This window comes from Oryctolagus cuniculus, chromosome 1, assembly GCF_964237555.1.
Source record: "Oryctolagus cuniculus chromosome 1, mOryCun1.1, whole genome shotgun sequence".
NCBI classification, from domain to species: Eukaryota; Metazoa; Chordata; class Mammalia; order Lagomorpha; family Leporidae; genus Oryctolagus; species Oryctolagus cuniculus.
The window spans coordinates 117,869,051-117,895,152 of record NC_091432.1 but is presented as its reverse complement, the minus strand read 5'-3'; the positions used below and the strand labels follow the sequence as shown (position 1 = coordinate 117,895,152).

Here is a 26,102-nt window from a genome sequence, read left to right as displayed (position 1 = left end):
TGCTGCTGGTTCACTTTCCAAATGACAGCAAAGGCTGGGGCTGGACCAGGCTGAAGCCAGGAGCCAGGAGCTTCTTCCCAGTTTCCCACATGGGTGCAAGGGCCCAAGCACTTGGGCCATCTTCCACTGTTTTCCCAGGTGCATTAGCAGGGAGTTTGATCAGAAGCAGAGCAGATGAAACTTGAACCCATATGGGATACTAGTGTCACAGGAAGCAGCTCAACCCACTACACCACAATGCTGGCTCCTCAGCCAAGTTTCTTTTGGGACTACTTAAGTGTCTGGGCACCTGGCAGGTGGATGCCCTGGATGAGCTAGGCCTATGTACTAGGGCACCAGGATTCTCCGGTGGCCTCTCCTCCTTCAGCAAGCTAGTTAGAACTCGTTTGTCATCTACATTGTACTCTCAGGCTCCCAGGGCATCCAGAGAGATAGTGAAGCCCACAGCAGAAGCACTTGCTTATACCATGTTCACTGACATCCCATTGGCCAGTGGAGAGGGACCGTGGGAAGGCACACCTCAGGGCATGGATAGAGGGAAGGAGGTAACCTGTGGCCCCCTTTCTCAGTCTGTCATAACCCCTCTCACAGTGTTGACTATTTTTAGGGGAGTCCAATATGGATTATAACAGGAACCTGTACAATTGCACGTTCCCTGCACTCATTGAAGACTGGCGCCAAACCTTCCATCGTGGCTCTCAGGGCCAGACAGAGCGTTTCTTCCCATTTGGATTTGTTCAGGTATGTGTTGAGAGGAGGAGAGTTTACTTGTGGCAATCTATGTTTTTTTTGTCCTCATTGTGTGCTGGTCATGAACTGAATACGAGGTTTCATTCCTAGCTCAGTGATGGCACAAATGAATCTTCAAGAAATGGTTAAGAAGTAACTAATACTTCTTCCTCTCCCTTAAGATTTACTTTTTATTTGAAAGAGTTACAGAGAGAAAGGGAGGGAGGAGGGGTAGGAGAGAGAGAGGTAGAGATATCGACATCTTCCATCTGCTGGTTCACAGATGGCTGTACAGCCAGGGCTGGACCAGACCAAAACCAGGAGCCAGGAGCTTCATCCAGGTCTCCCATGTGGGTGGAGGGGCCCAAACACTTGGGTCATCTTCTGCTGCTTTTCCCAGGCCATAGCAGAGAGCTGGATTGGAAATGGAGCAGCCGGGACTCAAACTGGTGCCCATCTGGGACGCTGGTGTCTGTCAGCAGCTTTACCTGCTAATGACACAACGCTGGCCCAAATACTTCTTATTAAAAAAGTTGTAGTTTTTTGGAAAAAATATCAAAAAGAAAAAAGCTAAAACATGGATAATTCTATAGTCCAGAAGTAAGCAGCCTTTTTCTGCTTATGTGTGTTTGAAATAAGACCCATACAGGCTGGCGCCGTGGCTCATTTGGTTAATCCTCTGCCTGTGGCGCCTGCATCCCATATGGGCTCCGGGTTCTAGTCCTGGCTGCCCCTCTTCCAGTCCAGCTCTCTGCTGTGGCCTAGGAGGGCAGTGGAGGATGGCCCAAGTGTTTGGGCCCCTGCACCTGCATGGGAGACCAGGAAAAAGCACCTGGCTCCTGGCTTTGGATCGGCACAGAACTGGCTGTGGTGGCCATTTGGGGAGTGAACCAACAGAAGGAAGACCTTTCTCTCTGTCTCTCTCTCACTAACTCTGTCAAAAAAAAAAAAAAAAAAAAAAGAAAAAAGAAAAAAGAAATAAGACCCATACAATAATACTGTACCCTATCTTTCTTTTTAAAAAATATCTTATGTGAACATTTGTCATGTCTATAAATACTGACCTTTAACATGATTTGTAATAATTGCAGAATATTCTGAAATATGGTTGTATTGTAATTTATTTAGTTCTCAACACATGAATACTTAGGTTATTTTAAATGTTTTGGTTTTACAAGTAGTAGTGGCGTGTTTATTTTCCTTGAAGCTAAATCACTGTGTGGATGCCTAATTATTTCCATAAATTCCCAGGAATGAAATTGCTGTGGTGAAAGGCATACCTTTATAAGGCTTTGAACATGTCCCCAAGTTTCTCTGCAGAATTTATTTATATCTTGGCAACTGTCTGTGAGAACGTCCCCCTCCCCACACCTCCCTCACTTGCAGTATTTCTTTCACCTGCTAGAATGTTCCATCCTCTCTTGCTCTCCTTGCAGGGATGGCCGACTCCCATACTTTCCCCATTTCCAATCATCCTGCAGTCTGGATCTTAGTTAAGGGACTTCTTGCTACCCTCCCAAGTGTTCCCCCAGATAATGATCTTCTCGTACCTTCCACTTCCCCATTTTGCTTTCATGTAGGTGGTGCACATGGCCAGATGATTTTCTCTATCACAGTTATATCCCTGGTACGGAGTTGGTCAATAGTCATTAAATAATGGCTTAAGCATATGCACAAAGGAAAAAAAGATATCAGAGAAGGAGCCTTTCATTAGAAAGAAAGATTCTCTTTTCAGCCTTGCCTAAAAAAGAATAAACATATTTGGCCGAGCTCCTAATTGCCTTGCTTCACGTGTTCATCTAAGATCCGTGGGCACCAGACTTTTTGGTGGGGGTCTAGCTTTTCTGGACCAGAGGCAATTAAATAAGATATAATAAAAACTTGCAACATAACTATGAGACAGTCATTATGTGAATGGAACAGGCACAGTTCCAGACATCGACCCCACACAACCCCAGATATCTCCTGCTCATCACCTTCCTGTCTCCTCCACCTTTCTGACGTCTCCATACCCCTTTTTTGAATATAGATTTTTATAGACCCTTCTTCCCATTTAAAATTACTTTATGATCACTTTCTTCATTCTTATTTTTGTTTTGACTTTGAAACAAAATTATTCTCATTATTTTCAAAATAGCAGCTCTTGTCAACAGTTGTGTATTACTTTTGGTAGAAACCACACTTCTCTCTTCTCCCTTACCCTGTGTACATGGTGATTTGAATGTGACTTCAGCTAATTCAAACTCAGAGTGGTGGTCTTTTTTTTTTTTTTTTTTTTTTTTAAAGATTACTTGGACGGTACAGTTAGAGAGAGAGAGAGAGAGAGTGCTCCTTGTTTGCTATCCATTGTATGAGGTGTTAGGAATTACAGTCTATCAGCAAGACCTGGGCCTTGTACAAGTTTATAAGCTGTGGGCCTTAGCTTTGTGATATTTAATGAAAATATGCTGGTTACTTATGGAAGCCTGGAAGTATAAATTTTCCTTGAAAGGAAACTATCCAATGTGATGACATAGTAGTTCAGGGCATGAATCTGGAACGAGACTGCCTGGCTCTGACACTTCTTGACCTGTGTCATTTTGACCACGAGATACTTATTTCCTTCTTAGTTTAAGTATTAGATGAGTTAGCCCCACGTAAAGTCTTGCACATGCCAGATAATGTTAGTATTTTTCACTGTGAGAGAAATCAGGAAATCTGGAGAGGAAAGATGAATTGGCTTCATAGAAGTGTTGGATTTGGGGGCCGGCGCTGTGGCATAGAGGGTAAAGCCACTGTCTCTGATGCTCTGCCATCACTGTGCTTCTTGATGTTATCTCAGATTAAGAAAGTGGAAGGAATTTCATTTGGGTATGGAATGTGCTGGTGCCCCCATGTGTCCAGTTTGTGGTAGTGTAGTCAAATAAATTGCTGCAGGAATTCTCAGCAAACTGCCATTTTGAAAACAACTCCCCTTGGCCTGTGAGGCTGTTAATTGAATTTCTCTCTGCTGAGCTTCAGCCTGGTACTTAACCATAGATTCCTTCTGGCAGCTTTGTGTCTGTGTTCCATATTGTGACCCTGCTGGTGAACACGCTTCTCCTTCCGGTCTCCTGGGTGTTGTGTAGAAGGCGTAGGGTGACTCACTGGCTCTTTTTTGTTCTAGTTGCTAGTTTTCATGAGATTCCACTGGGTAGGTTCAGCACCTTGTATTATTTCATATGGTAAAGCTGGTTTGCATAGGATGATTCCAGTGAGAGAGCTGGAAATGTCCTCTTCGTTCCATATCATAGCCAAGGCTGCTCTCTGCTATCATTGCGACCTGCTCCATGGTTTCCAGATGGGTTTCTAGTCTTTCTAGAGTTAAGTGGAGAAGTAGAAAGTGTCCTCCATTTAAGCTTTATTTGGCCACTTTTGTAGGGATGATGTCAGGTGTTTCTTAGGCTATGTGAGTAGTAAAACCATCTGTGATGCAGCTCCTCTGGTGGGGCTGAACTTTTAGAAATGGAGTCAAAAGCCAGCGTGGTTGATGGCCCAGACCTGCCCAATTTGTGATCTGACTTACTGCTAATCATGATTTATAAAAGAGGGTTATAGGTTGGTGACTCAGTGGCTGGAACTAGAGCTAAGAATAAGATGCTTTATAAATCAAAGAACAGGGTGACGTAAACATCAAAAAAGTAAGGAAGAAATAGTGGGACTTCATGCATCACAGCAATACTAAAGAATTTTTCTGGGGAGCTGGCACTGTGTGGTACAGTGGGTAAAGCCTCCACCTGTAATGCTGGCATCCCATTTGGGTGCCATTTTGGGTCCTGGCTGCTCGACTTCCATTCCAGCTTCTTGCTAATGCATCTGGGAAAGCAACGGAGGATGGCCCACACTGCACCCACATGGGAGACATGGAAGAAGCTTCTGGCTCCTAGCTTCGGACCAGCCCAGCTCTGGCTATTGTGGTCATTTAGGGAGTAAACCAGTGGATGGAAGATCTCTCTCTCTCTCTTTCTCTCTCTCTTTCTCTTCCTGTAACCCTGCCTTTCAAATAAATAAATAAATATTAAAAAAAACAAAACAACTATTTTTTCTGGAAGCCTCTGTCCTTTCCAGGAGTAGGAATGAATTAACTTTGAATCTAGAGGAAATCAGTCTAGTCCGCTACGGTGTCTGACCACTTATCACTACTTGACTGTTCCTACATGATTCTAAGCCACTGCCATCCCTCCCTTGAATTATTATCTCTTTAGGATGTTCTCACCGCGTCCAAGTGGTGCTCAGACTGAAGCTCCAGTGGGGCGCCCCCATGTGGCTGAGGTCAGTAAGGCCATGTGTGACCCCACCTCCTAATTCTTTCTCTCTCTCTGCTTCAGCCACACTGACTGCCTGCCTTTCTTTTTTGTAAGCACAACAGGAATATTCCCATCTCAGGGAATATTACCATTTTCTGTTCCTTCTGCCTGGAAAGCTGTTGACTTGACTTTATAGTAATGCTTAACATCCATTATTGTGTATGTAGCAGCTTAGAATGACGCCTCACACACTAGTAACCCCAGTTTGTATGGGTGAGGAGCCTGGGCATGCAGGGTTCAGTAGGGTCCTCTGCCGTGGCACAGAGCTGGGGTCTCATTTGAGGCTGAGTTCTCACAGCTCATGTCACTGTTGGCAGAATCCATTTTCTTGAGGCCGTAGAACTCATGGCAGCTTCCTTTTTGAAGACCAGCAGGTGAGTGTCTGACCTTCAGACCCTCACCCCAGGGGCTCACCTGACCAGGTCAGGCTCACCACAGTCCTTTTCCTTTTGGGGATCTTGAAGGCAACCAAGCAGGGACCTTACTTAGATCAGCAAAGTGCCTTCATCTTTGCCACCTGGCAGAAGATAATAACAGGAGTGATTTTTCATTACCTTTGCCATAGCCTATTGGTTGTAAGCAAGTTACAACCTGCTCCCCCAAAAGGGGAGGGTATTTGATGAGGGCGTGAGGCATTGTGGCTCATCTTAGAATTTTGCCTCACACATCATAGATTTTCATAGCTGCTTTTCATGGGCCTTCCCACTTCCTTCCTTGATCTATTTTTCTCTAATCTGCTGACTTTCCCACAGGAAAGTAATTTACTTTTTTACCTTGTTTATTGGTCTTCTGTCCCCACTAGAATGTAAGCATGGGAAGGGATTTCTGTATTTCGTTCCCTGCTCCGGCTCCTGGGCCAGTGTTTAGTGCCTGACACCGAGTGGGTAAACATCTGTTAGAAGACTGAACCGATAGATGGTACATGAGCTGTTGGTCCTACAGAGGCAGCATCGTTTCCCAAATACTCTACTACTACTTGCTGCAATACCCCCAGTTCCAAGTGGATGACTCAGATTCTACAGATTCCGAGTGCGTCGGTCAGTTTGTCTTATTTCTGACCATCCCGTTTCTCTTACTTATTTCTAACCTCTAGTTTAGGCTTGTGTTTTTGTGTGTCCAGTTATCATGGTAGTCTCTGTCTACTTTAGTCCCTGCCCCCTTTTTTGGGGCCAGAGCCATTTGTGTGATCACTGGGTTAATCTTTTGTACAGGTCCATTGTGTCACATCAGTAATTTCATGGGCTTTCTTATTATTGGGTTGAGATTCATGTAACCTGAAATTTATCATTTTGAGGTGTTCAGTTCAGTGGTATTTTAGTGTATTTGTAAGGCTGTACAGCTGTCATCCCTACAGTGGTTCCCTGTTGCTCACAGAATCAAGTAGAAATTCTGTGTCCAGACACTTAGTCTGCTGTCTTTCCAACCATGTGTTTCCCAGAAAAAAATCCCCCCGTTTGTCTGGATTGCTCTCTCTCTCAAGACAGCCATCCTCCTTCCTACCTTCACACCTTATAGAGGTCTGCCAGGTGAAGTAAGAGCAATCCTGTGTGTGTGTGTGTGTATGTGTGTGTATGTGTGTGTTTTACAGATTCAGAGGTCATGTTTTCCTGTAATAATCTTTGTTCTAAATATATAGCACTTGCTGTACAATCTTATGTTTAATCCATACTGTTTTATTCTGCTTACAATTTCTTGTTTTTATTTTTTATTTCTTATGTGCAGGTCTGTCCCCCAAACAAAGCTGTAAAGTAGTTGCACCAGTTAGCCACAACTATGTAACAAACCACCACAGTACCCCACACAAAATAACCTTTTTGATTACAACTCAGGTGTCTGGGGATCTGGGCACTTGGTGCTGTTGGCTCCAGTGCGCTTTTTTAGACCTCTGTGCATCAGCAGGAGCCTCTGCTCCCTCCACTTGGGGCATGGCCTGAGTGGATTAGACAGGCAGCTCTAGTGGTACATATGAGTACCGAACTGCTAGATAAGGTCTCTTGAGGCCTAGGTCGGAATTGACACAGCATGACTTCTGCTTCCATCCGTTGGCCCTAGCACACCACATGGCTGAGCTCAGAATCAAGGGGAAGGGAAATAGAGTCATCCTCTTCCCGGCAGGAACAGCAAAGCCGCGTGGCAAGAGGGTGAAAGAAGACTTGGAAGCCTTGCAGCTTGCCACACACTCCAGGGCAGATTCTCTGCTTCCCCCTGGTGCTTTCTCCTGTCTTGTATTCAGATCTGTCAGTAGCCTGTTTTGTGACAGACTATCTCAAAACGTAGTGGCTTACAACAGCAGCCATTTTATTTGCTGATTTTATGGGTTGACTGTCAGGGCTCAGCTGGGATGGTTCAGTGGCGCACTTTACAATGTGAGCCAGGCTTGCTCTCATGGCTGTGATTTGAACTAGAAAAGCTAGAGTTCTCTTGACTGGCCCCTCAGTGGGGATTGCTGGGACCCGAGAGCCTCTCTATGACCTTTCCATTTCCAAGGCCTCTCTCCAGCTAGGTAGTTGGATCTGTTTTTACATGGCCAGTGCAGGGTTCCAAGAGAGTGAAAGTGGAAGGCGGGGTCTCTGAAGGCAGAGCCTCAGAAGATGCACAGCATCCATTCTGCTGCATTCTCTTGGTTGGAACAAATCGCGGGGCTGGCCCAGATTCAGTGGGAGGAGAAACAGAGCTCACTTCTTGATGAGAGGTGTGGCAAAGCCGGGTCGTGAAAGGGTGCACGGGAGGAGAGCGGTTGTTGCTCCATTTTTGGGAAGACACTGCTACAACAGTAAGGAGCTCAGTGAACACCTGTTGAGTGAGTGTTTGAACAAACGGTGAAGCAGAAGCAGTGTGTAGGTAAGAGAGACTCCAGTGCATGGTTCTGATATAACGATGTCTTCCTTCCTAGTTGTCTTCATATTTGGCTCCGCCCAGTCCTGATGAGGGATTTCCCCACATCCGTTGGCATCAAACAGCAGACTTTGGGTATGTCCCCAACGTAAAGATGCCCAACACCTTCATGGCTGTGACCATGGATCTTGGTGACAGGGACTCACCCTTTGGCAGGTATGGTTGCTGCGTGGGCTTTGCTTGAACAGTGCACGTTGTTTGTAGTTCTTCACTCTGTGTTCACTTGTGAGGGGACAGTTTGGATCAAGTCTTGGAGCTTAGAAACACAATGTCAGTCATTTCCCCTGGGCTCTGCTATATCATCAAAAAGCTCCTCAACAGCTCAGTGTCTTGATATAACAAAAATTTATTTCTTGCTCATATCTCATGTCCAGAGAAGACCCGCAGAGACTTTGCCAGGCCAGACCAACAGGGGCTCCAAGTTGATTTGTGCTCCCTGAGTCACCCTGAAGTCTCATGCTGACAATTAAGCACTTCTTAAGCCGCTTCTGCTCATACTGCATTGGCAAACCACATCACACGGCCGTGGATTGCTTTAGTGAGAGCAGGAAGTGGACTCTCGCATGTACTCAGAGGAGGAGGGGTGGAATGTTTCCGAACAGTTCCAGTGAATACCACATACTGGCTGTAGAATACAGGAGGTTTCAAATATGAAATGCAGCCTGACATGTAATGTCTGGATTCTAATAGGAACTTTGACAATATTTGTTAAATGAACAAATAAAAGCTGGGACCAAAGTATGAAGAGCTGATTCAGATGAAGCATGACTTTTTGTGATGGGAATAGTCCTACATTGATTCCAACGTCTTTTCCCACCCACAGTCCCTCCTTCCACTTACTCCTTCTTCCATGCCATCTATTGTTTCCAGGGCCCGCTCCATAGACGCCCAGAGCCCTATTCCCGCTACTATTCACCATTTCTTTTAAGCTGATAGTTCAGTGAATCTTATTCTTGCCTTCTTAAAGGATGCTTTGTGTAATACTTTTTCTGAAATGTGGATACTGTTGAGCTCAAACCCTCAGTTCTCTGCCTTCTCTGCCTTGCAGCGTCCATCCTCGTGATAAGCAGACTGTGGCCTATCGGCTGCACTTGGGTGCCCGGGCTGTGGTTTATGGTGAGAAGAATTTGATTTTTCAAGGACCGCTACCTGAGAAGATTGAACTCTTGGCTCGCCAGGAGCTGATCAACATCACATATCACCAGCAAATCCAGTTGCAGAGGCAGGACAATAAGATATTTCAGGTGAGACTAGCAGAAAAGTAGGGGTTCAGGATGCCTTCCTGCCGAGGCTCCTCCCTTTCATCACAGCATTCTATTGCTTGCTTGGTGGGCCGAGCTTTTCTCAGAAGGGCAAAGCAGCAGCTCTTGATGCATTAGCTTCGAGGCAGTTCTGACCGCACCATCAGGGACAGGGAAAGAAGCCCTATTAAAATGCTGCTCCTGTTGTGCCCTCCCCGGGCCGAACAGCCAGCTTTGCTTGTGGAAGGGCCTGCCGTTTCCTTTGTAGTGATCCAAAGACCTTCACTCCAGAATGTTTCCCTCGTCCTTGGTGTCTTTTCCTCTGACGCTGTCCTCAGTTCTGACATTCTTTGAGCTTAATGTCTTGAGATGCTTAGGTTTAGTGATTTGTAGCTTAGTGTGAGTTAATGTAGTGAGGCTGCTTTGTCCTAACACCTAGCTAGGATCTTCCTACTAGGGAATGGGGCTGATTAAAGAGGTTGTTTGGGTGTCTTCTTTAGCTGAGGGTGTGGGGCAGAGGAGTTCCTAGTTCCTTTGGGAATCTTGAGGCCTGTAGACTGGGTGGGTGTGAAACAAGGGCCCTGCAGGGGATGAAAGCGTATTACAGATAAACAAGGCGCTGACCTGGAGCTGCAAGTTCTCCAGAATCCTCACCACAACGTCTCCCTCAGATGCTTGGTCAGTGCTGAAGGTCTGTTAGCTTCTTTCCACACTGGGTTTGATGTCAATTTAGAGACTCCCACGATCCCTCTGGATTCCTACTTCTCTGCAGTCAGTTGCTGGCATTTGCCCATGACATGGCCCCAGAATCAGAGTTGGGGTCAGACTTTAACCTTTTGCATTTAGATGATTTGTGTCAAATGGGATTGCTGTCTGCTGGTCCTTCTTCATCCTCCTCTGGGAGTGTTGGGGTGCAGCAGCAGCAGGGGCAGCTTTGTTCACCCTTTTGTAGGAGGGGTCACTGGGAAAGTGTTGGAGAGCCTTCCCTAAATGCTCTATGACTGCTTCCTGTGCCCCCCCCCCAGTATGTTAGTGTTTTATTTATTCATATTATTCATTTGTCTAATCACATTATCAACCTGGAGTCAGGTTTGTCCCAGGTGAATGAGTCCTTAGGAGGGTCCTTCCCTCCCTTCCAGTGTGTCTAAAAGAGCAGCCTCTGAGCTGACCGCTCTTGTTTTCTGACTCTCTCTATCAGATCTCGTGTTGCAGTAACCATCAATGCAAGTGGCTTCCAGCTCCCATGAGCACGTTTTCCACCCGGACTCTGACCCTGAACACCAAACCTTGTCGTGACTCCGTGGCTGCTGTTCGCTATGCCTGGGACTCGTGGCCTTGTGAATATAAGCAGTGTCCCATTTACCACCCCAGCAGTACCCTGCCGGCGCCTCCCTTTGTTGCTTTCGTTAATGGACGTTAGGACAAGGTTGCCCAAGGATAGCTGCAGTGTGATCAGATCTTGGAGATAAGGGTGGGTCCTTTAGATTTTGGCGTGCAGTTCAGACAATGACATTATTGCTTTTAAAGGAAATTAATAGAAAACCTCATCGAATAGCTTTAAACTGGCCATGAGCTGGGTTGTTCTGTGGCTGCTTCTATGCTGAGATGAGCCTGGGCTGGTAGGCAATCTGAGATGCTTTTGTCCCCTACTTAGTCTAAGAGTCTGTATTGAACTACAAACAAACTGGATCTCAATGTCATTCACTTCCCTTATATTACTGGAAGTGAAATATCTAACATTTATGCCCCTTTTCTTCCAGAAGTGTGGAATCTCAGGGTTGGAAGAGATTTTTAAAGGCCATAGAGGCCAGCTAGTGTTTGTGTTCTTTCCAGAACCTCTGACAAGTTGTTACTGAACCTCTGTATGAAGTTTCCATTTTAAACTTCCTACATTTTTTCCTAATGTGGCACTTAAATCTTCCTCCTGTGAAATTTTCCTACTGTATGACAGTTTTTCAGATAATTGCAGACTTATTTTTGATTTTCTTCAATCCAAAAACCAATTCTGTTCCTTTAGTCTCAATAGTGATAACGTGAATGTTTAAAGCAAACAAGCCAGAGCCCTGTGCAGGCATTTTGGGAGGTGCTGAGGGGCTGTCTGAAGGAACAGAGAAGGCACCAGGTGGTAGGAGCCAAGTGCAGGCACTCAGGCTACCAGTAGCAGGAGGGGTGGTGGAATCACGGGCTTAGGCCGACATGGAAGTAGAGATACTGAGGCAAAGGGGTCGTTTACAGTCAAATAGGAACCTCTGAGTCTTTAAAGGTAAATGATTTAAGGGTAATCCAGATGGAAGAAAAATGTAAAGCTGAAAGTAAAGCTATGGGGCCAATATTGTGCCATAGCGGGTAAAGCACTGTCTGCAGTGCCAGCATCCCATATGGGCACCTGTTCGAGACCCGGCTGCTCCACTTCCAATCCAGCTCTCTGCTATGGCCTGGGAAAGCAGTAGAAGATGGCCCAAGTCCTTGGACCCCTGCACCTGCATGGGAGACCCAGAAGAAGCTCCTGGCTCCTGGCTTCGGATTGGCGCAGCTCCAGCTTTTGCAGCCATCTGGGGAGTGAACCAGTGGATGGAAGATCTCTCTGCCTCTGTAACTCTGCCTTTCAAATAAATAAGCACCTGAGCCCCTGCGCTCACATCGGAGACCTGAATGGAGTTTCAGGCTTCTTGCTTCTTCCTGGCCCAGCTCTGGCCATTGTGGCCACTTGGGGAGTGAACCAGCAGACAGAAGATTGATCTCTCTCTTTCAAATAAATAAATCTTTTCAAAAAGAAGTTGGAAATAAAAGTATTATAATTAGTGATGAATAATATATTTGTCTTTGAAGCATGGGAAAGATGAAAGACTGTAATCTGTGGTTTGCTTTCACCCTTGTAATGTGGAAAATGATAACTAAGGCAGTATCGCTCTCTCTGTACATCTTCCAAGGGGTTCTGGTGTATCTCTGAACACAGAAATAGCTTCTTCAGTGCTAAGGCAGAACAACAGTGCCCCCTCCAGAAGTGATGTACTCTGCAAGGATCATTGGCTCCTCTGAAGACTTCCTAGCAATGAACTTTCAAGGCCCACACTTTGATCATGCACCCATCTGGCCCCAGGGAACCACAAAGCTAGGAACAGACTCCTGAGAAAAAGTAAATGCCTCTGTCCACTCACCCCCACCCGTGGGCTGTTCACTTTGAAGGCAGCTAGAAGTAGTCAAGAACTCTAAGCCAGGCTTCTTTAATCTCCACCCCTCCAAGCATACTCAGTGTGAAAAAAATTCAGTTAGGTAGTGGGTAACATTAACAAAGCCATGTGTAAATTTATTTAGTGATTCAATAATGTAAAGAACTATGGGAATTCAGTGTATTTCTTCAAATGAAAAGAACTTGGAACTGAAAATGAAATTTATAATCACTGTACCAGAGCTGGACACTAGAGAAAAATATAGACAAAAAAATCATCCACAAATTAACCAGAAACACTTTTGGAAGACGATTGCTTTGGGTTACATAATTTTCTATACTACATAGTATGTTGCTTTGTACCTTTTTGTCTATTTTATCTAAAATTTCCTATGTAAATAGAATATAGATTTAGTGTTTTGCTTGTGGAAGTCCCACACCTTATTTAACCAGTTTCCTATTGATGGATATGTAGGTTCTTCATTTGTTTTTTGTTACAAATTTCCACAGTTAAATTGTGAGACTGTTACATGCAAACATCATACCATACATATCCAGTTATTTCTGAGCAGCCTTAATGAATAAATATATTTAAAGATAACTACAGCTTAACCCTCCCAAAGATTTAACAGTGTACATTCCCGCCAACACATTCAAAGTCCCTTTCTCCTCTCACCCTCATTGACATCAACTGTCAAATTAAAATCCTTTCAATTTGGTAGATGAAAGTTCTACTTAAGGCACTGTCAGGTTTTTAAAAACCATGACCCACAGAAAAAATATTTCACATTTTGTGTATCACTATACATGTGTAGGTGTGCATGTGATGTTTATATTGACGTTCAACCTTTTCCCATTTGATGCATTCCAACATGTTCTAATTTTTTTTTTTAAAGATTTATTTAGTTATTTGAAAGTCAGAGTTACACAGAGAGAGAAGGAGAGGTAGAGAAAGAGAGAGAGAGAGGGGTCTTCCATCCAGTTGGTTCAATCCTCAACTGGCTGCACTGGCCGGAGCTACGCCAATCTGAAGCCAGGAGCCAGGAGTTTCTTCTGGGTCTCCCACGCTGGTGCAGGGGCCCAAGGACTTGGGCCATCTTCTGCTTTCCCACGCCATAGCAGAGAGCTGGATCGGAAGTGGAGCAGCCGAGTCTCGAACTGGTGGCCATATGGGATGCAGGCCTTACAAGTGGTGGCTTTACCTGCTACACCACAGTGCCAGCCTCTTACCTATTTTTTTTTTTTAAGATGTATTTATTTATTTGAAAGTTGGAGTTAGACACAGAGAGGAGAGGCAGAGGCAGAGAGGTCTTCTAGCCACTGGTTCACTCCCCAATTGGCTACAATGGCTGGAGCTGTGCTGAGCCGAAGCCAGGAGCCAGGAGCTTCTTCCAGGCCTCCCATATGCATGCAGGAGCCTGAGGACTTGGGCCATCTATGCTTTCCCAGGCCACAAGCAGAGAGCTGGAAGTGGAGCAGCCAGGACACGAACCGGCACCCATATGGGATACCAGCACTACAGGTGGTGGCTTTACCCATTATGCCAAAGTGCTGGCCCCTTACTTGGTTTTAAAAGGTGTTAAGTCTTGACTCCTTAAGTTTATGAATAACTAATGAGATTTGTAGTCTGAAAAACAACTTGAGGAAACTTACACCAATTTATTAAAAAATTTAACATCTACATGAGGCTTTCTTTTAATACGTGTTTTACTAAAGTCGTGATAAGATGGGAGATATTTGTTATATGATAAAAGCACTTATTTCTGTGTGAGTGCCAATCTGCTCAAGCAACTGATGTAGGGAACACAGTTAAAATACTAAAACATTCACAGCTTTGCATAATCCCCTTCCCACCCTCGGTTGGCTTTTAGCCCAACTTTATTGTTTTTCTTTTACACTGTAAGATTTATACAAGCATATAAAAAGATTATAATTAAGTCATAAAAGCAATGCCAGCAGTTCATTGCGGCCAATGCATTGTGCTCCAACACTGCTACGATCCTTTCCCTCTGTTGGCTGGATTTCTCACTGTTAAGATGCTATTCTTACCAGTGTGTGCACATCAACCATTTCATTCTCACTACCCTGTCCCCATTCTTGAACTTTTTTTTTGTCTCCTGTTATTCCAGCCAACCCTGCGTCTCTTGTTTCTGGGGACCTAAGGCATCCAGTAAGGTAGTGTGGAGTTACACTGACTTGAGAATAGGTGAGGCAATACACCTCCACCTTAATGCTATAAGCAGGGTCCAAAAAATTCAACAGTAACTCCATGGCTAATGAAATATAGCTGAGTCTTTTATGGAGGATGGGAGTTAATCTCCAATTATGTCTGGATTTGTATCATCAGACAATTTCAGTGTGCTGAGCTGAAAGCGCATTCTCCAGTAGGGTACCGAGGAGACGTATGAAGGGTTAAAGGGACCTAGATCCCCTTGAAGGGTGTGCAAGCTGAGGAAAAAGATGAACCGTGTGCCTTGGGCGGGACTTTCCAGCTCGAGCTAAAGGATTTGATTTTCATGATACCCTCAGGAAAATAAAGCAGCTGTTTAGGCTGAGGGGCTGGGGGAATTGATATTTTTGAACTGGGATCAGAATCAGCAGAAGGTTGTCAGAATCTTACTATCTCCTTCCTGAGTCTGTAGTTGCTACAGACTCTGTTTCTACCCCCTCAACGACTCCTAAGTTAAATACCCCCAGCGTGAGGATATCTGGAGGTGGGAGCTGTGAGAGGTGACTAGGTCTCAGGGGCAGAGCCCTCAAGAGTAGGATTGGTGTTCTTTATAAAAGTGACCCCAGAGAGCTCCCTCCCCCCTCCACCCTGTGATGCTAACAGCAAGAAGGCAGCTGTCTATGAAGCAGGAACCCCTGACCACTCAGTCTGCTGGCACACTGAACCTGGACTTCTGGCCTCTGGAACTGTGAAAAATAAATTTCTATTGTTTATAAGCCACTGAACTATGGTATTTTTTAATAGCTGCCCGAATGGACCATGATGATTCTCTCACTCTAATTTATAAAGGAGTAAGATTTACTCTAGGCAGAGCTAAGCCAAAAATATTATATCCTGATTTTAAGATGAAAAGAAGCAGACTTGTCAAGAGAAATTTATTACTAAAAATAAAGCAGCCTTAGATTTTCCCAGGGTCCACAGTCACCACGGGAACTCCACGAAGAAATATCTCCTGAATTAACCGCTTTCTTCCATATATTGTAAGTTTTAGTTAACTGAAAAGATCCACCATGATGAAAATGATGTATATCTTGTCCCTTCTCGTTCAGTCTGAAGATGGAATTGGGCTGCAATGTGGTGGAGAATTCAAGTCCTGCAGCTGTGCATCTACCAAGGACTCGGGTGTCAGGAACTCGGGCTGGTAAGGAGAAACAAAGACTGCAGGCTGAAGCTCTGGGAGGTCCAAGGTTCCTGGAAAAAACAATTCCTTAAGTTCCACTGCTGTCTAGGACTTGCAGGAGACAGTTCTGTTCTGGTCAGACCCGTATGTCCTTTCAGTTCCTTAACACATGTGCACCTGCCAGGCCAACTATGCCCACGGTTTGGTAAGGGAAGGCAGATACTCTTACAAGAAAACTGTGGCTGAAATTGACTAAACAACTTGCCTGCTACATTACCCTTTATGACGCCACTGACAACCCATGACCACTGCACCCATATGTGAGAGGGAATCCATGGAACATGGGCAGGGCCAAATCTACTACCTATGCCCTGTGAATTCACTTGAAACTCCATTCTCCGCTTAGGTTATGGTGAGACACCCTAGTTTCTTGGGTACCCTGCCTTGCTATAATGACAGGCACTCACTGTGACTTCTGTGAGTAATCTGAGAAGCTGGTAGGATAAGGTCCTCTCAGACTCCGCACCTATCCGCAACTGGATCAGTGAAAGCTTGTATCACTTATTGCCCAGAGTTAAGGTATTCAGCCATGTGTGAAGAGCGGGAGATGGTCAATTTTCAAAGCAGAAAGGTAAAGTTAAGATACCTGGCAGAACGGGATCATTATGATCTTCATCAAACATCTGTCTCTGAAAGGCTTCAAAGCTCATAGCTGCATTGTTCTCTGGCAGCCCCAGTGGTAGTTGCTCATCTCCAGGTTTGCACACATCAAATTTCACCCACTGGTAACTGTATGATCAAAGGGAATCGTTCTTTAATGATTACTCAGTTGTCTGATAGCCCTTATAACCCTTTTTTCCCATATATACCTAAAAATATTAGCTACAAACAATAAAAACTAAAAGAAAATAGGTAGGTCTCTGTAGTGACACATTATTTTGCTATACTTCTCAACCCTTTTGCTGTCATGATATACACAGAAAATAATAAAGGTTGAGTATTCCCAATCTGATAATCCAAAATCCAAAATGCTCCAAAATCCAAAACTTACTGAGCATCAATATGGCACCACAACTAGAAAATTCCACACTTGACTTCATGTGGTGAACTGCACTCAAAACACAGATAAAAATATTCTATAAAAATTATCTTTGAGCTATGTAGATAAGGCATATATGAAACATAATTGAATTTCATGTTTTGGCCTGGGTCCCATCCCCAAGTTACCTCATGATAAATACACAAATATTCCCAAATCCAAAAAAATATGAAATCTGAAACACTGTGGGCTCAAGCATTTCATTCAGAAAAGGGCTACCCAACCTGTCATAATTACTCAGTACAGTGATTCCTGCTTCCCTGTCCAGGAGGCTAAGGGGGTTACTATCAAGGACAACGGTAGAGAAGCAAGCATGCCTTGGACACAGAAGCTCAATAAACACATGAATGAACAATGGAGTACTGCCAGTGTCAGGTCCCTGCTCTGCTGATCACTGAGTTTCTCTCAAGGGAAATGGTCTTCACCACACTTACTTGATACATTTTCGAGCTCCTGGACAACTCTGGATCAGGTTGTGGATGGTTGGATGAGAAAACCCAAAAAAGTCAGCTCCAGATGGAAGCAGTGTAGGCATTAGTTTCCCCCTAAATAAAAGAGGGAGAATTTTAGTTTGAGAGCACAGAGGGAGATGAGGATGGTATGAGCACACACGACAAGCTTTCTAAGCTGGAGACTCTAGTTGCTAAGCTCTGTGAAGAAGGATGCACGTGGTCTCTACAAAACAAGGGCTCTCCACTCACTAAAGGCAAGAGAAAAGGTCTCACCCTACCGACAGTGATCCTTTTAGCTTGTCTTCAAGCTGCTGGTCAACTTACAGAGTAGCACTTATGGTCTGCAGCAGTTCTGCATGACAAGCATCTGCAGAAGGACCGATGATGGCATTCTGGGGGTCATCTTCAGGGACAATTTCAAACTGAGAAAGATGAAGGAACAATCAAATCAACCCTGAAGGAGCGAGAAGCAGAGCTATTTTATTCCTGTTAAGGTATTTCTGCATGTTAGAACTTGAAGCTGGTGTATACCACACTAGGAAATGGGAGCAAATCATTCCTACAGTGCTGTTAGAAATGCCAACAAATCCAAGGAAACAGGGAAAGTCCACTGACTGAATTCTACATTTGGCTGACTGCTTTCCAGACCCTTTCCTATCTATTTATTTATATCCTCAAGTACAAATAGAATGATATTTTAAAAACAAATCACATCTACATTATTGTATGCTACTCGTTTTTCAAACTGCAAATTTCTCTAGGAAACAGACTACCTAGAAATATTCTGGGTCAAAGATATTAAGATTGTGATAACTGCCAAATAGCCCTCCAAAAACTTTTACCCATCTTCACCAACTCTAGCCAACACTGGCTATTACCAATCTCTCTGATAGTAATTTTTTTTTGACAGGCAGAGTAGACAGTGAGAGAGAGAGAGAGAGAGAGACAGAGAGAAAGGTCTTCTTTTTATGTTGGTTCATCCCCCAATGGCCGCTCTGGCGATGCGCTGCGGCCAGCGCACAGCGCCGATCCGAAGGCAGGAGCCAGGTGCCTCTCCTGGTCTCCCATGTGGGTGCAGGGCCCAAGCACTTGGGCCATCCTCCACTGCCCTCCTGGGCCACAGCAGAGAGCTGGACTGGAAGAGGGGCAACCGGGACAGAATCCGGCGCTCCGACCAGGACTAGAACCCGGTGCGCTGGCGCTGCAGGTGGAGGATTAGCCTAGTGAGCCGCAGCGCTGGCCTCTGATAGTAATTTTGTCTATGGGCAAAATAAAATCTAATTTTTATTTTCTTTGCATTTCCCTCATTACTAGTGAGGTTCACTCTCATCAAACACCTGCACAGTTTCTTTGGAATGCCTGTTTTATTGGTTGCTTTTTATCTTATTCTATTGGAATACTTTATCTGGCTAATAATCCCGTGGTATCTTTCTTGTTTTGTGTTTAAATGTCAACTATGATTACATTTTGTCATTTACAAGTGTTTAGATTTTAAAGTCAAATCTGTTTTGAGAGCAGAGGGAGATGAGGATGGTATACAAATGGAAGGATGGTATGAGTACACATGACAAGCTTTCTAAGCTGGAGATTCTAGTTGCTAAAATGTCTGAAGAAGGATGCAGGTGGGTCTCTACAAAACAAGGGCTACTTTCCTGTATGGATTTTATGTCTCATGTCTTGCTCAAGACATGAGAAATATTTTCACCCCAAGATTATAAAAAGCCTGTCTGCATTTTCCAAAATATTTTTTGGTCTAATAAAACATTCTAGATGCTGGTGTTGTGGTACAGTGGCTCACCCCATATGGGCACCAGTTGGAGTCCTGGCTGCTCCACTTCTGACCCAGCTCCCTGCTAATATGCCTGGGAAAGCAGTGAAATGTGGCTTGAGTACTTGGGCCCCTGCCACCAACATGGGAGAGTAGGATGGAGGTCCACCCTGCTGGCTTCAGCCTGGCCCAGCCCTAGGCACTACGACCATTTGGGGGAGTAAACCAATGAATAAAAGATCTGTCTCTCTCTGTCTTTCCCTCTCTCTGTGTAACTCTGCCTTTCAAATAAATAAATATATCTTTAAAAATTCCATAAATCTAAAGCATTTAAAAGTCACACTGACACAAACACATAAATGAAAGAGTCCAGTATTACATAACAGATGTCTGGCTCAAAACCTAAAAATGTCTAGTTAGGTTGATGAATTAAGAAAAAAACTAAAAACTCCAGATTCTTCTTTCCAAAAAATGTTTAGCACTTTTGTCCTTCAGAGGAAATTAAGAATCAGCTTTCAATTTCCATTAAAATTTGATTTTTTTTAAAATTTGTGAGGAAGACACACACACACACACACACACACACACACAGATAGATACAGATAACTGATGGCGGGGGTGGGGGGGGCGGGGAGAAACACATGCACCCATCTGCTAGCTGGTTCACTCCCCAGATGTCAGCAATTGCTGGGGGTGGGCCAGCTTGCAGCCAAGAACTTAGTCCAGATCTCCCATGTAGGTAGGTGGCAGGCACCCAAACTCTTGAGCCATCACCTGCTGTGTCTCAGGGTCTGTATTAGCAGGAAGCCAGAGCCAGGTCTCAAACACAGGCGCTTCAATATCAGACATGGGCATCTCAACTGGCAGGATCTTGATTTGCAATGCACTGGGAAGTTTGTTGTAAATTAGGGTACACCGCCATGATAGTGAGTCTTTTCAGCCAGAACACTTTCTATAAGAACTGCTGCATGACCAGTCACTTGAACTCTTGGCTCTAACAGTGCTCTGACAGGAATGGCACAGTATTATCCGCAAACGTCAGTGAGGCTCGGGTTTCTCGCAGCTTCTGTTTAAAGGTTACTCAGCTTGCCTCCACTCTCTCCAACTCAATTTCCTAGTGATCTGGAAATTCATCAGTTACTGAAGTTTCGAACTCCAAAAATGTTCTATCTTTTTCCCAGCAATCAAGAAGTGATGGCTGGGGAAAATGAACTGCCTTGAACCTGAGCACTGAAGAGAATGAACAGGGGACGGTGTTTTGATGTAGTGGATAAAGTTGCCACCTTCAACACGGGCATCCCATATGGGAGCTGGTTCATGTCTTGGCTGCTTCACTTCTCACCCAGCTCCCTGCTAGTGGCCTGGGAAAAGCAGTAGAAAATGGCCCAAGTATTTGGGACCCAAGACCCAAGTATTTGCCATCTCTCCTGGCTTTGGCCTGGCCCAACCCTGGCTATTGTGGTCATCTGGGGATTGAACCAGTGGATAGAAGATCTCTCCTCCCTCTTTGTAGCGCTTTCAAAATAAATAAGTATTAAAAAACAAAAAGGATGAATAAAGGTATTTAGTAAGACTAGGAACCAAGTCTTCCAGGTTCTTAAGAATATGTACAGCTAAAACCAATATGCAGCTTCTTTGCCACCTCCCATGTTGGTCCAGTCTGAAATGGCAGAGTATCATAACTTCCTTGTATTGGGCCTCTGCCTCACATAAGCAGGCTGGATCAGGCTTCCCATTGTCACAATACTGACGGATACAGCATGATTCAAAGGAAAGGGCATCAGTTTGAAAATCAGATACAGATTTACATCCCCGTACCTTTCTGTATCTTGGGGCTACCCAAATGATGATTATGAAGTTATCAACTTTACAGTGTGTCAGAACAGGAAATACATATTAATTAAGTGCCTAGAACAGAGAAGGTTCTCAAGGAAAAGAAAAGAAAAAAATGGCCACTTTTACAGTGGGTACCTGAGGCTGCACCCCACCATCCTTGATCTGACAGGTGTACAGACACTTCTGGTCTGGGCACTTCATGCTGGCATAGACTCGAGTACTGCAGTAGCCCACAGGGTAGATGGCACTCTCATCATGGAAGCCAGGTCGGTCGGTGATGATCTACAAAAAGATTCCCCCAACCTGGGGTTGAGGTCACTCAAGAATTCACAAGTCCAGTTTACAGTGGTGGCCTCTGTAACCACATAGGTCTGAGAAGAAGGAGTCAACTCACATAGAGAAAGAGCACACGTTGTGCAGCAGAGAAAAGTGACCCGGTTTCGTAGGATTGTCTGGGGTTGGTATGGATCAGCAAGGGGCTGCTGCTAACAGGAATAGGGAAGGAAGGCTCAGTCCCAGTCCCGTATTTTTCCGATTTTCCTCTCTCTATATGGTTGGTCTCACTCACCTCCCCTAGGCTATATACTGTTAGACCCCCTAGTCCGATGGGGAACACAGGCCGTCCTGAGGGATCCAGGGCAATGGGCTGAACCAGCTTGCGAGCACCTCCCTCCATTTTCTTTCTCTTGGATGTTTTCTTCAGAACTGAAACGCAAATCTGGGGTCACCCACCTTAGGCCCTTCCCAATGGTGAGGGGGAAGAGAAGAATTCAAATGTGAATGCTAAGCCCACCCTGACTTTATACAGATGCTCCTTGTTCACAGTGGGGTTACAGCTACATAAACTTGTCGTAAGTTGAAAATACTGTAGGTAGAAAAGGCATTTATTACACCTAGCCCATGAACACCATGGCTTAACACAGAACACAGCACAATGTAGAGTGTCAGCGATTGGGTGACGGGGTGTCTGAGTGGGAGCTGCATTTGCTGCTGTAGCCCAGAGTCCTAAAACAGTATAACACCATATAACATCAGCCCAAGACAAGACTGAAATTAAAAATTCAAAGTATGGTGTCACTGAATGTGCATCACTTTTGCACCATGGTAAAGTTGAAAAATCCCAAGCTGAACCATCGTTAAGCTGGAGTCCATGTGTACTCACTGAATGGGCACATGGGGTTTCTGTCCCACCCACTGGGTAGTAACCAATCTAAATACTGGCACTCAGGAGTTACAAGCTTTATACTTTTTAAGGTCTTTTAATTCATCTGTAAAACGTCAGAAATTTCCCAAGTCAACAGTGTGCTCAAGGGGCCACTTAGTCCATTTTCCTCTAGGAAAGACTGACCCGAGAGCAATCCAGCGAGCTGGGGGAAGAGGAGGGCCCAATCTGCTGGCCAGGTCCAGTAAGACACTTGCTTCTCAAGGGCTATTAGGGTTCCATAAGGACCAGATGAGACGTTAAGTCTAACTGTGGCCATGTATTTACCAGTTAGTACCAGGTCTTTGTCATATTGGGTAGCTCAGCTATGTGACAACTAGTATCTCCCAAAGTACCTTCCAGTTTGTTGTTTTCTTTGCCTTTTTCTTTTTTATCCTTCTTGGATTTCTTCCCAAAAGGTTCCTCAGCCCCAGTGCTGGGCCCAGAAATGGGCCCAGCTCCCTGTATAGTTCCCACAGAGCTGGCCACACCATAAGTCAGGGGCAGACTGGAGCTGTGGGAAGGCGCTGCAGCCTGCACTTCCCCTTCAGTTAGCGCCTGAAGCTGGAGGAGCTTCTTTAGCAAGTACCTGAGGTCAGAAAAGAAAGGGAGCAGAGGTGTGAGCAGTTTTATCTCAATTCTGTATTTTACTCAAATACTGGAGAAAAAGCAGAATTAGAAGCAAAGATTATTACACTTGCAAAAGTAAGATTCTTATTGGACCCTGGGATTAATGAAGCCCCAGAGAGTCAGCATTACTTTAAGAAGCCAAGGAGAACGATTGCAACTTTTCTGTCTTGCATCTGGAGGGTTTCTCTACCTTGATATTGGAAGGTGTTAGGTTTCTAAAGGGCTTATATCATAAATTACAGATATACATAAGCCCACTGTACTTTGCACAGAGTGATACATTCTACATAAATATCCACTGAATGAAAGGCAGTTTCTTTCATCCTTTGGCTTTTATAATTGGGGAGTTATAACAGGATTCCTCATTAGACGTGTGACAGGGCTTTGTCTCAGAAAGATGATTAGAGCAGCTGTCTCATCATCATGGTCCAAAATAACCTGGCTGTGTAGGAACCAATATTAAAGGCTGTAAATTTTTCCGTATTTGATCACGTGGCCAAGGGGCTGTGCAATTCATAGAAATCACACTGGAGAAAAAACCCCAGAGTAATAATACTCTATCAATCACCAAAAACGTGAATCTGAACACAAAATAAAGCCAGCTCACCTTCTTTCCTCTTTTGCTTTAAGAAATTTTTCCTCAAGACGAGCGATTTCATCACAAATAGCAGCATTTTCCTTTAAGAAAAATTTTGAACATCATCACATAAAATGAATAAAAGATCAAAGCATTATATTGGGAAGAAGATTCGTATTTCAAACCAAAAAACTATTGCTAAGTGAACTGAATGAGCTATTTTACCTTGCAGGCAAGCTGCAAGTAAACCTAAAGGTAATAAAGGTAGCTAGATTCTACTATGGGCAGGGTAATTATATAATTTATTATCTAATCTGGGACTCCTCTGAGCTAAAAGGGGGCAATATCAATGCTTATTATGCCAGAACAATATGGAAAACCATGATTGTCTTGGGCAAACTAAGATGTATGGTCACCGTGATTGGGGTAATCTGTGGCAGAAATAAAGGGTATACTGCTTAAACCTACAGATCTAGGGAGTGTCCATCCCCAAGGGCCTTGACTCCCATATAATAAGAACCTGGGAGAGAAAACTTAGATTAGTAAAATCACATTTCATGTGTAAAATTCTTAAAGTACATATCCTGAAAGGGATGCTTCAATCTGGAAGCTCCACAGGTGGAACCTCAACCTTCCAGTGTTCAAAACAACATGCCTTTTCTTTTTTCTTTTTTTTTTTTTTTGTGACAGGCAGAGTGGACAGTGAGAGAGAGAGAGACAGAGAGAAAGGTCTTCCTTTTTGCCGTTGGTTCACCCTCCAATGGCCGCCATGGCCGGCCTGCTGCGGCCGGCGCACTGCGCTGATCCGATGGCAGGAGCCAGGAGCCAGGTGCTTTTCCTGGTCTCCCATGGGGTGCAGGGCCCAAGCACCTGGGCCATCCTCCACTGCACTCCCGGGCCACAGCAGAGGGCTGGCCTGGAAGAGGGGCAACCGGGACAGGATCCGGCGCCCCGACCGGGACTAGAACCCGGTGTGCCGGCGCCGCTAGGTGGAGGATTAGCCTAGTGAGCCGCGGCGCCGGCCAACAACATGCCTTTTCTTCACAAAACCTTCACGTACTTGAAGGAACCAAGACCCTTTTGGTAACAGACTCCAAGCTTTAGGTTCCTTTGACATATAGGGCCAAAAAAAAAAAAAAAAAAAAAAAAAAGGGACTGGTTATTCAGATGTCAGGTTCTCTCAATTCTACTTTTCTTATTTTTTCCCCAGCGCTCACAGCACATACTGAATAGATGTTTCTGGAATGAATATTCCAATTCCTAAGTCTTTCCCCAAACGCTGAGATGTTCAAGTTTTTGTTAGAAAGATGTAAACTGCTGGTTCAGATGCGGGAGGGGATTTGTGGACTGCACCTCAGCTTCCAAGCACTGGAGTAAGCATGAGCAAGCCTGAATGGTGTAACACAGAGCAAACCATGCATTCAATAAACTCAGAAAGGAACAAAACACGTGGGAGGGTCAAGAGGTTACAAAGAGAGACGGCGGAAAGGTTCATGTACCTGTTTAGGAAAGGTAAGTTTTAAGGATGTGGGGTGCTTGGGAAATAGGCCGTGTGCTGGGCGTGATAAGCTGGAATCTGGGGGCCCAAGTTGAAATCAGGGTTCTGACACAGCGCCCTCGAGCAAATTCCTGTCTCTACGGGCTTCTGTGTTCTCATTTGAAAAAACAATGCCTAACTCTCCGGATTATCTCCACAACTACAGGTGCATTTCTAAGAATTCTGCAGAAGCCGTAACAATGACTAAAATTTATTGGCACACACTACTGGGCACCACGGACTTTCCTGTTCTCATGTTATCTTTCGTGAACTCTGCAAGGTAGTTTTATTTACAGACGAGGAAACAGGACCAGAAAGATGACACAGTCTGTCCCAGGACACAAAGCTAACATTTACTGAAAAGCTAGCTATCTTCATACTGTCGCTCTGGGGTTAGGGGAAGACTTGGGGAGGGAGTCTCGAGGCGGAGCGACATCAGACTCACAAACACGGTGGCCTTGGCCGCTTTGCGCAGCCGCAGGTACTTCAGGCGGTACTTCTCGTTCTGGCTCTTCTTCGGCAGCTTTTTCATCCTGGCCTTGCTGGGCTGCAGAAGGGCCCGCGGCGAGGAGGCAAGGCCGCCCGGCAGGCTCATGGTCCGGCCCCGCTATGGGGCCTCCGGACCGCGGCCAGCATCGGCTCCGAGGTCGAACGGCGGCTGGCAGAATCGGGCCTCTACCAATCTAGCGCTCCAGAAGTTTTTAAGGTGGAAAGCCCCCGACAGGGGTCCACCAACGGACCCGGCTACTCGCACTTCCCAGCACTTCCGCGTCTGCTTGGGACGGCTGCGCTGCCCGGAAGTGACGTAAGGCGCCGGCTGCGTGTAAGTTCCGGGGCCGTTCTTGTTGGGTCTGGGCCGCGTGTTCTTAGTGCTCGCCTCGGGGAGGGTGGGTCGGGCCTGAATTCGGGTGGAGGAAAGGGGATGGGGCGGGGTTGAGTTCGGGTCGGGGAGAGGGGATGGGGCGGGGTTGAGTTCGGGTCGGGGAGAGGGGATGGGGGCTGCCGGAAACGCCTGCTGTGACTCGTGCGTCTGTGTGCTTCGCTGCCTGCGGTTGTTGAGCTAAAGCGAGGACAAACCAGTCTTTACGACGCCAAGTTCCGCTTCGCATCCCCCCTGGCCGCAGTGTCCCAAAACCTGTTTTTGCAGCACGCAGGTGTTGGGGGTCTGCTGGTCTCTTGGCTTCCTACCATTGATTGTGCGACTTCGCATACGCTTTTCTTTTGCGAAGATCTTGCTAGGAGCTGGGACTACAACAGTGAACAAAGTGAACAGTGAACAAAGGCCTTGTCGTT

The 26,102-nt window shown here is 45.2% G+C and overlaps 2 protein-coding genes across 3 annotated transcripts in view; one reads left to right on the top strand and one right to left on the bottom strand.

Moving 5' to 3' along the window:
• SIAE (sialic acid acetylesterase) overlaps window positions 1-11,999 on the top strand; it is a 37,503-nt gene extending 25,504 nt beyond the window's left edge. For both annotated transcript variants that reach the window (XM_002708317.5, XM_051818768.2), the window contains exons 7-10: window positions 608-741; window positions 7,948-8,105; window positions 8,998-9,193; window positions 10,389-11,999. In XM_002708317.5, the coding sequence (XP_002708363.2) occupies window positions 608-741; window positions 7,948-8,105; window positions 8,998-9,193; window positions 10,389-10,610 (710 nt within the window). In that variant the 3' untranslated portion in view covers window positions 10,611-11,999. The remainder of the gene's footprint in view (window positions 1-607; window positions 742-7,947; window positions 8,106-8,997; window positions 9,194-10,388) is intronic.
• Window positions 12,000-15,450: 3,451 nt separating this feature from the next.
• TBRG1 (transforming growth factor beta regulator 1) lies at window positions 15,451-25,624 on the bottom strand. The gene is made up of 9 exons (XM_002708745.5): window positions 25,255-25,624; window positions 23,303-23,373; window positions 22,422-22,654; window positions 21,433-21,569; window positions 21,000-21,146; window positions 17,585-17,682; window positions 17,243-17,353; window positions 16,356-16,498; window positions 15,451-15,780 (listed from the first exon to the last, which is right to left on the bottom strand). Exons 1-9 carry the CDS (start codon window positions 25,402-25,404, stop codon window positions 15,635-15,637), a joined length of 1,236 nt encoding a protein of 411 aa, XP_002708791.2. The 5' UTR covers window positions 25,405-25,624; the 3' UTR covers window positions 15,451-15,634.
• Between the last annotated feature and the right edge of the window lie 478 nt (window positions 25,625-26,102).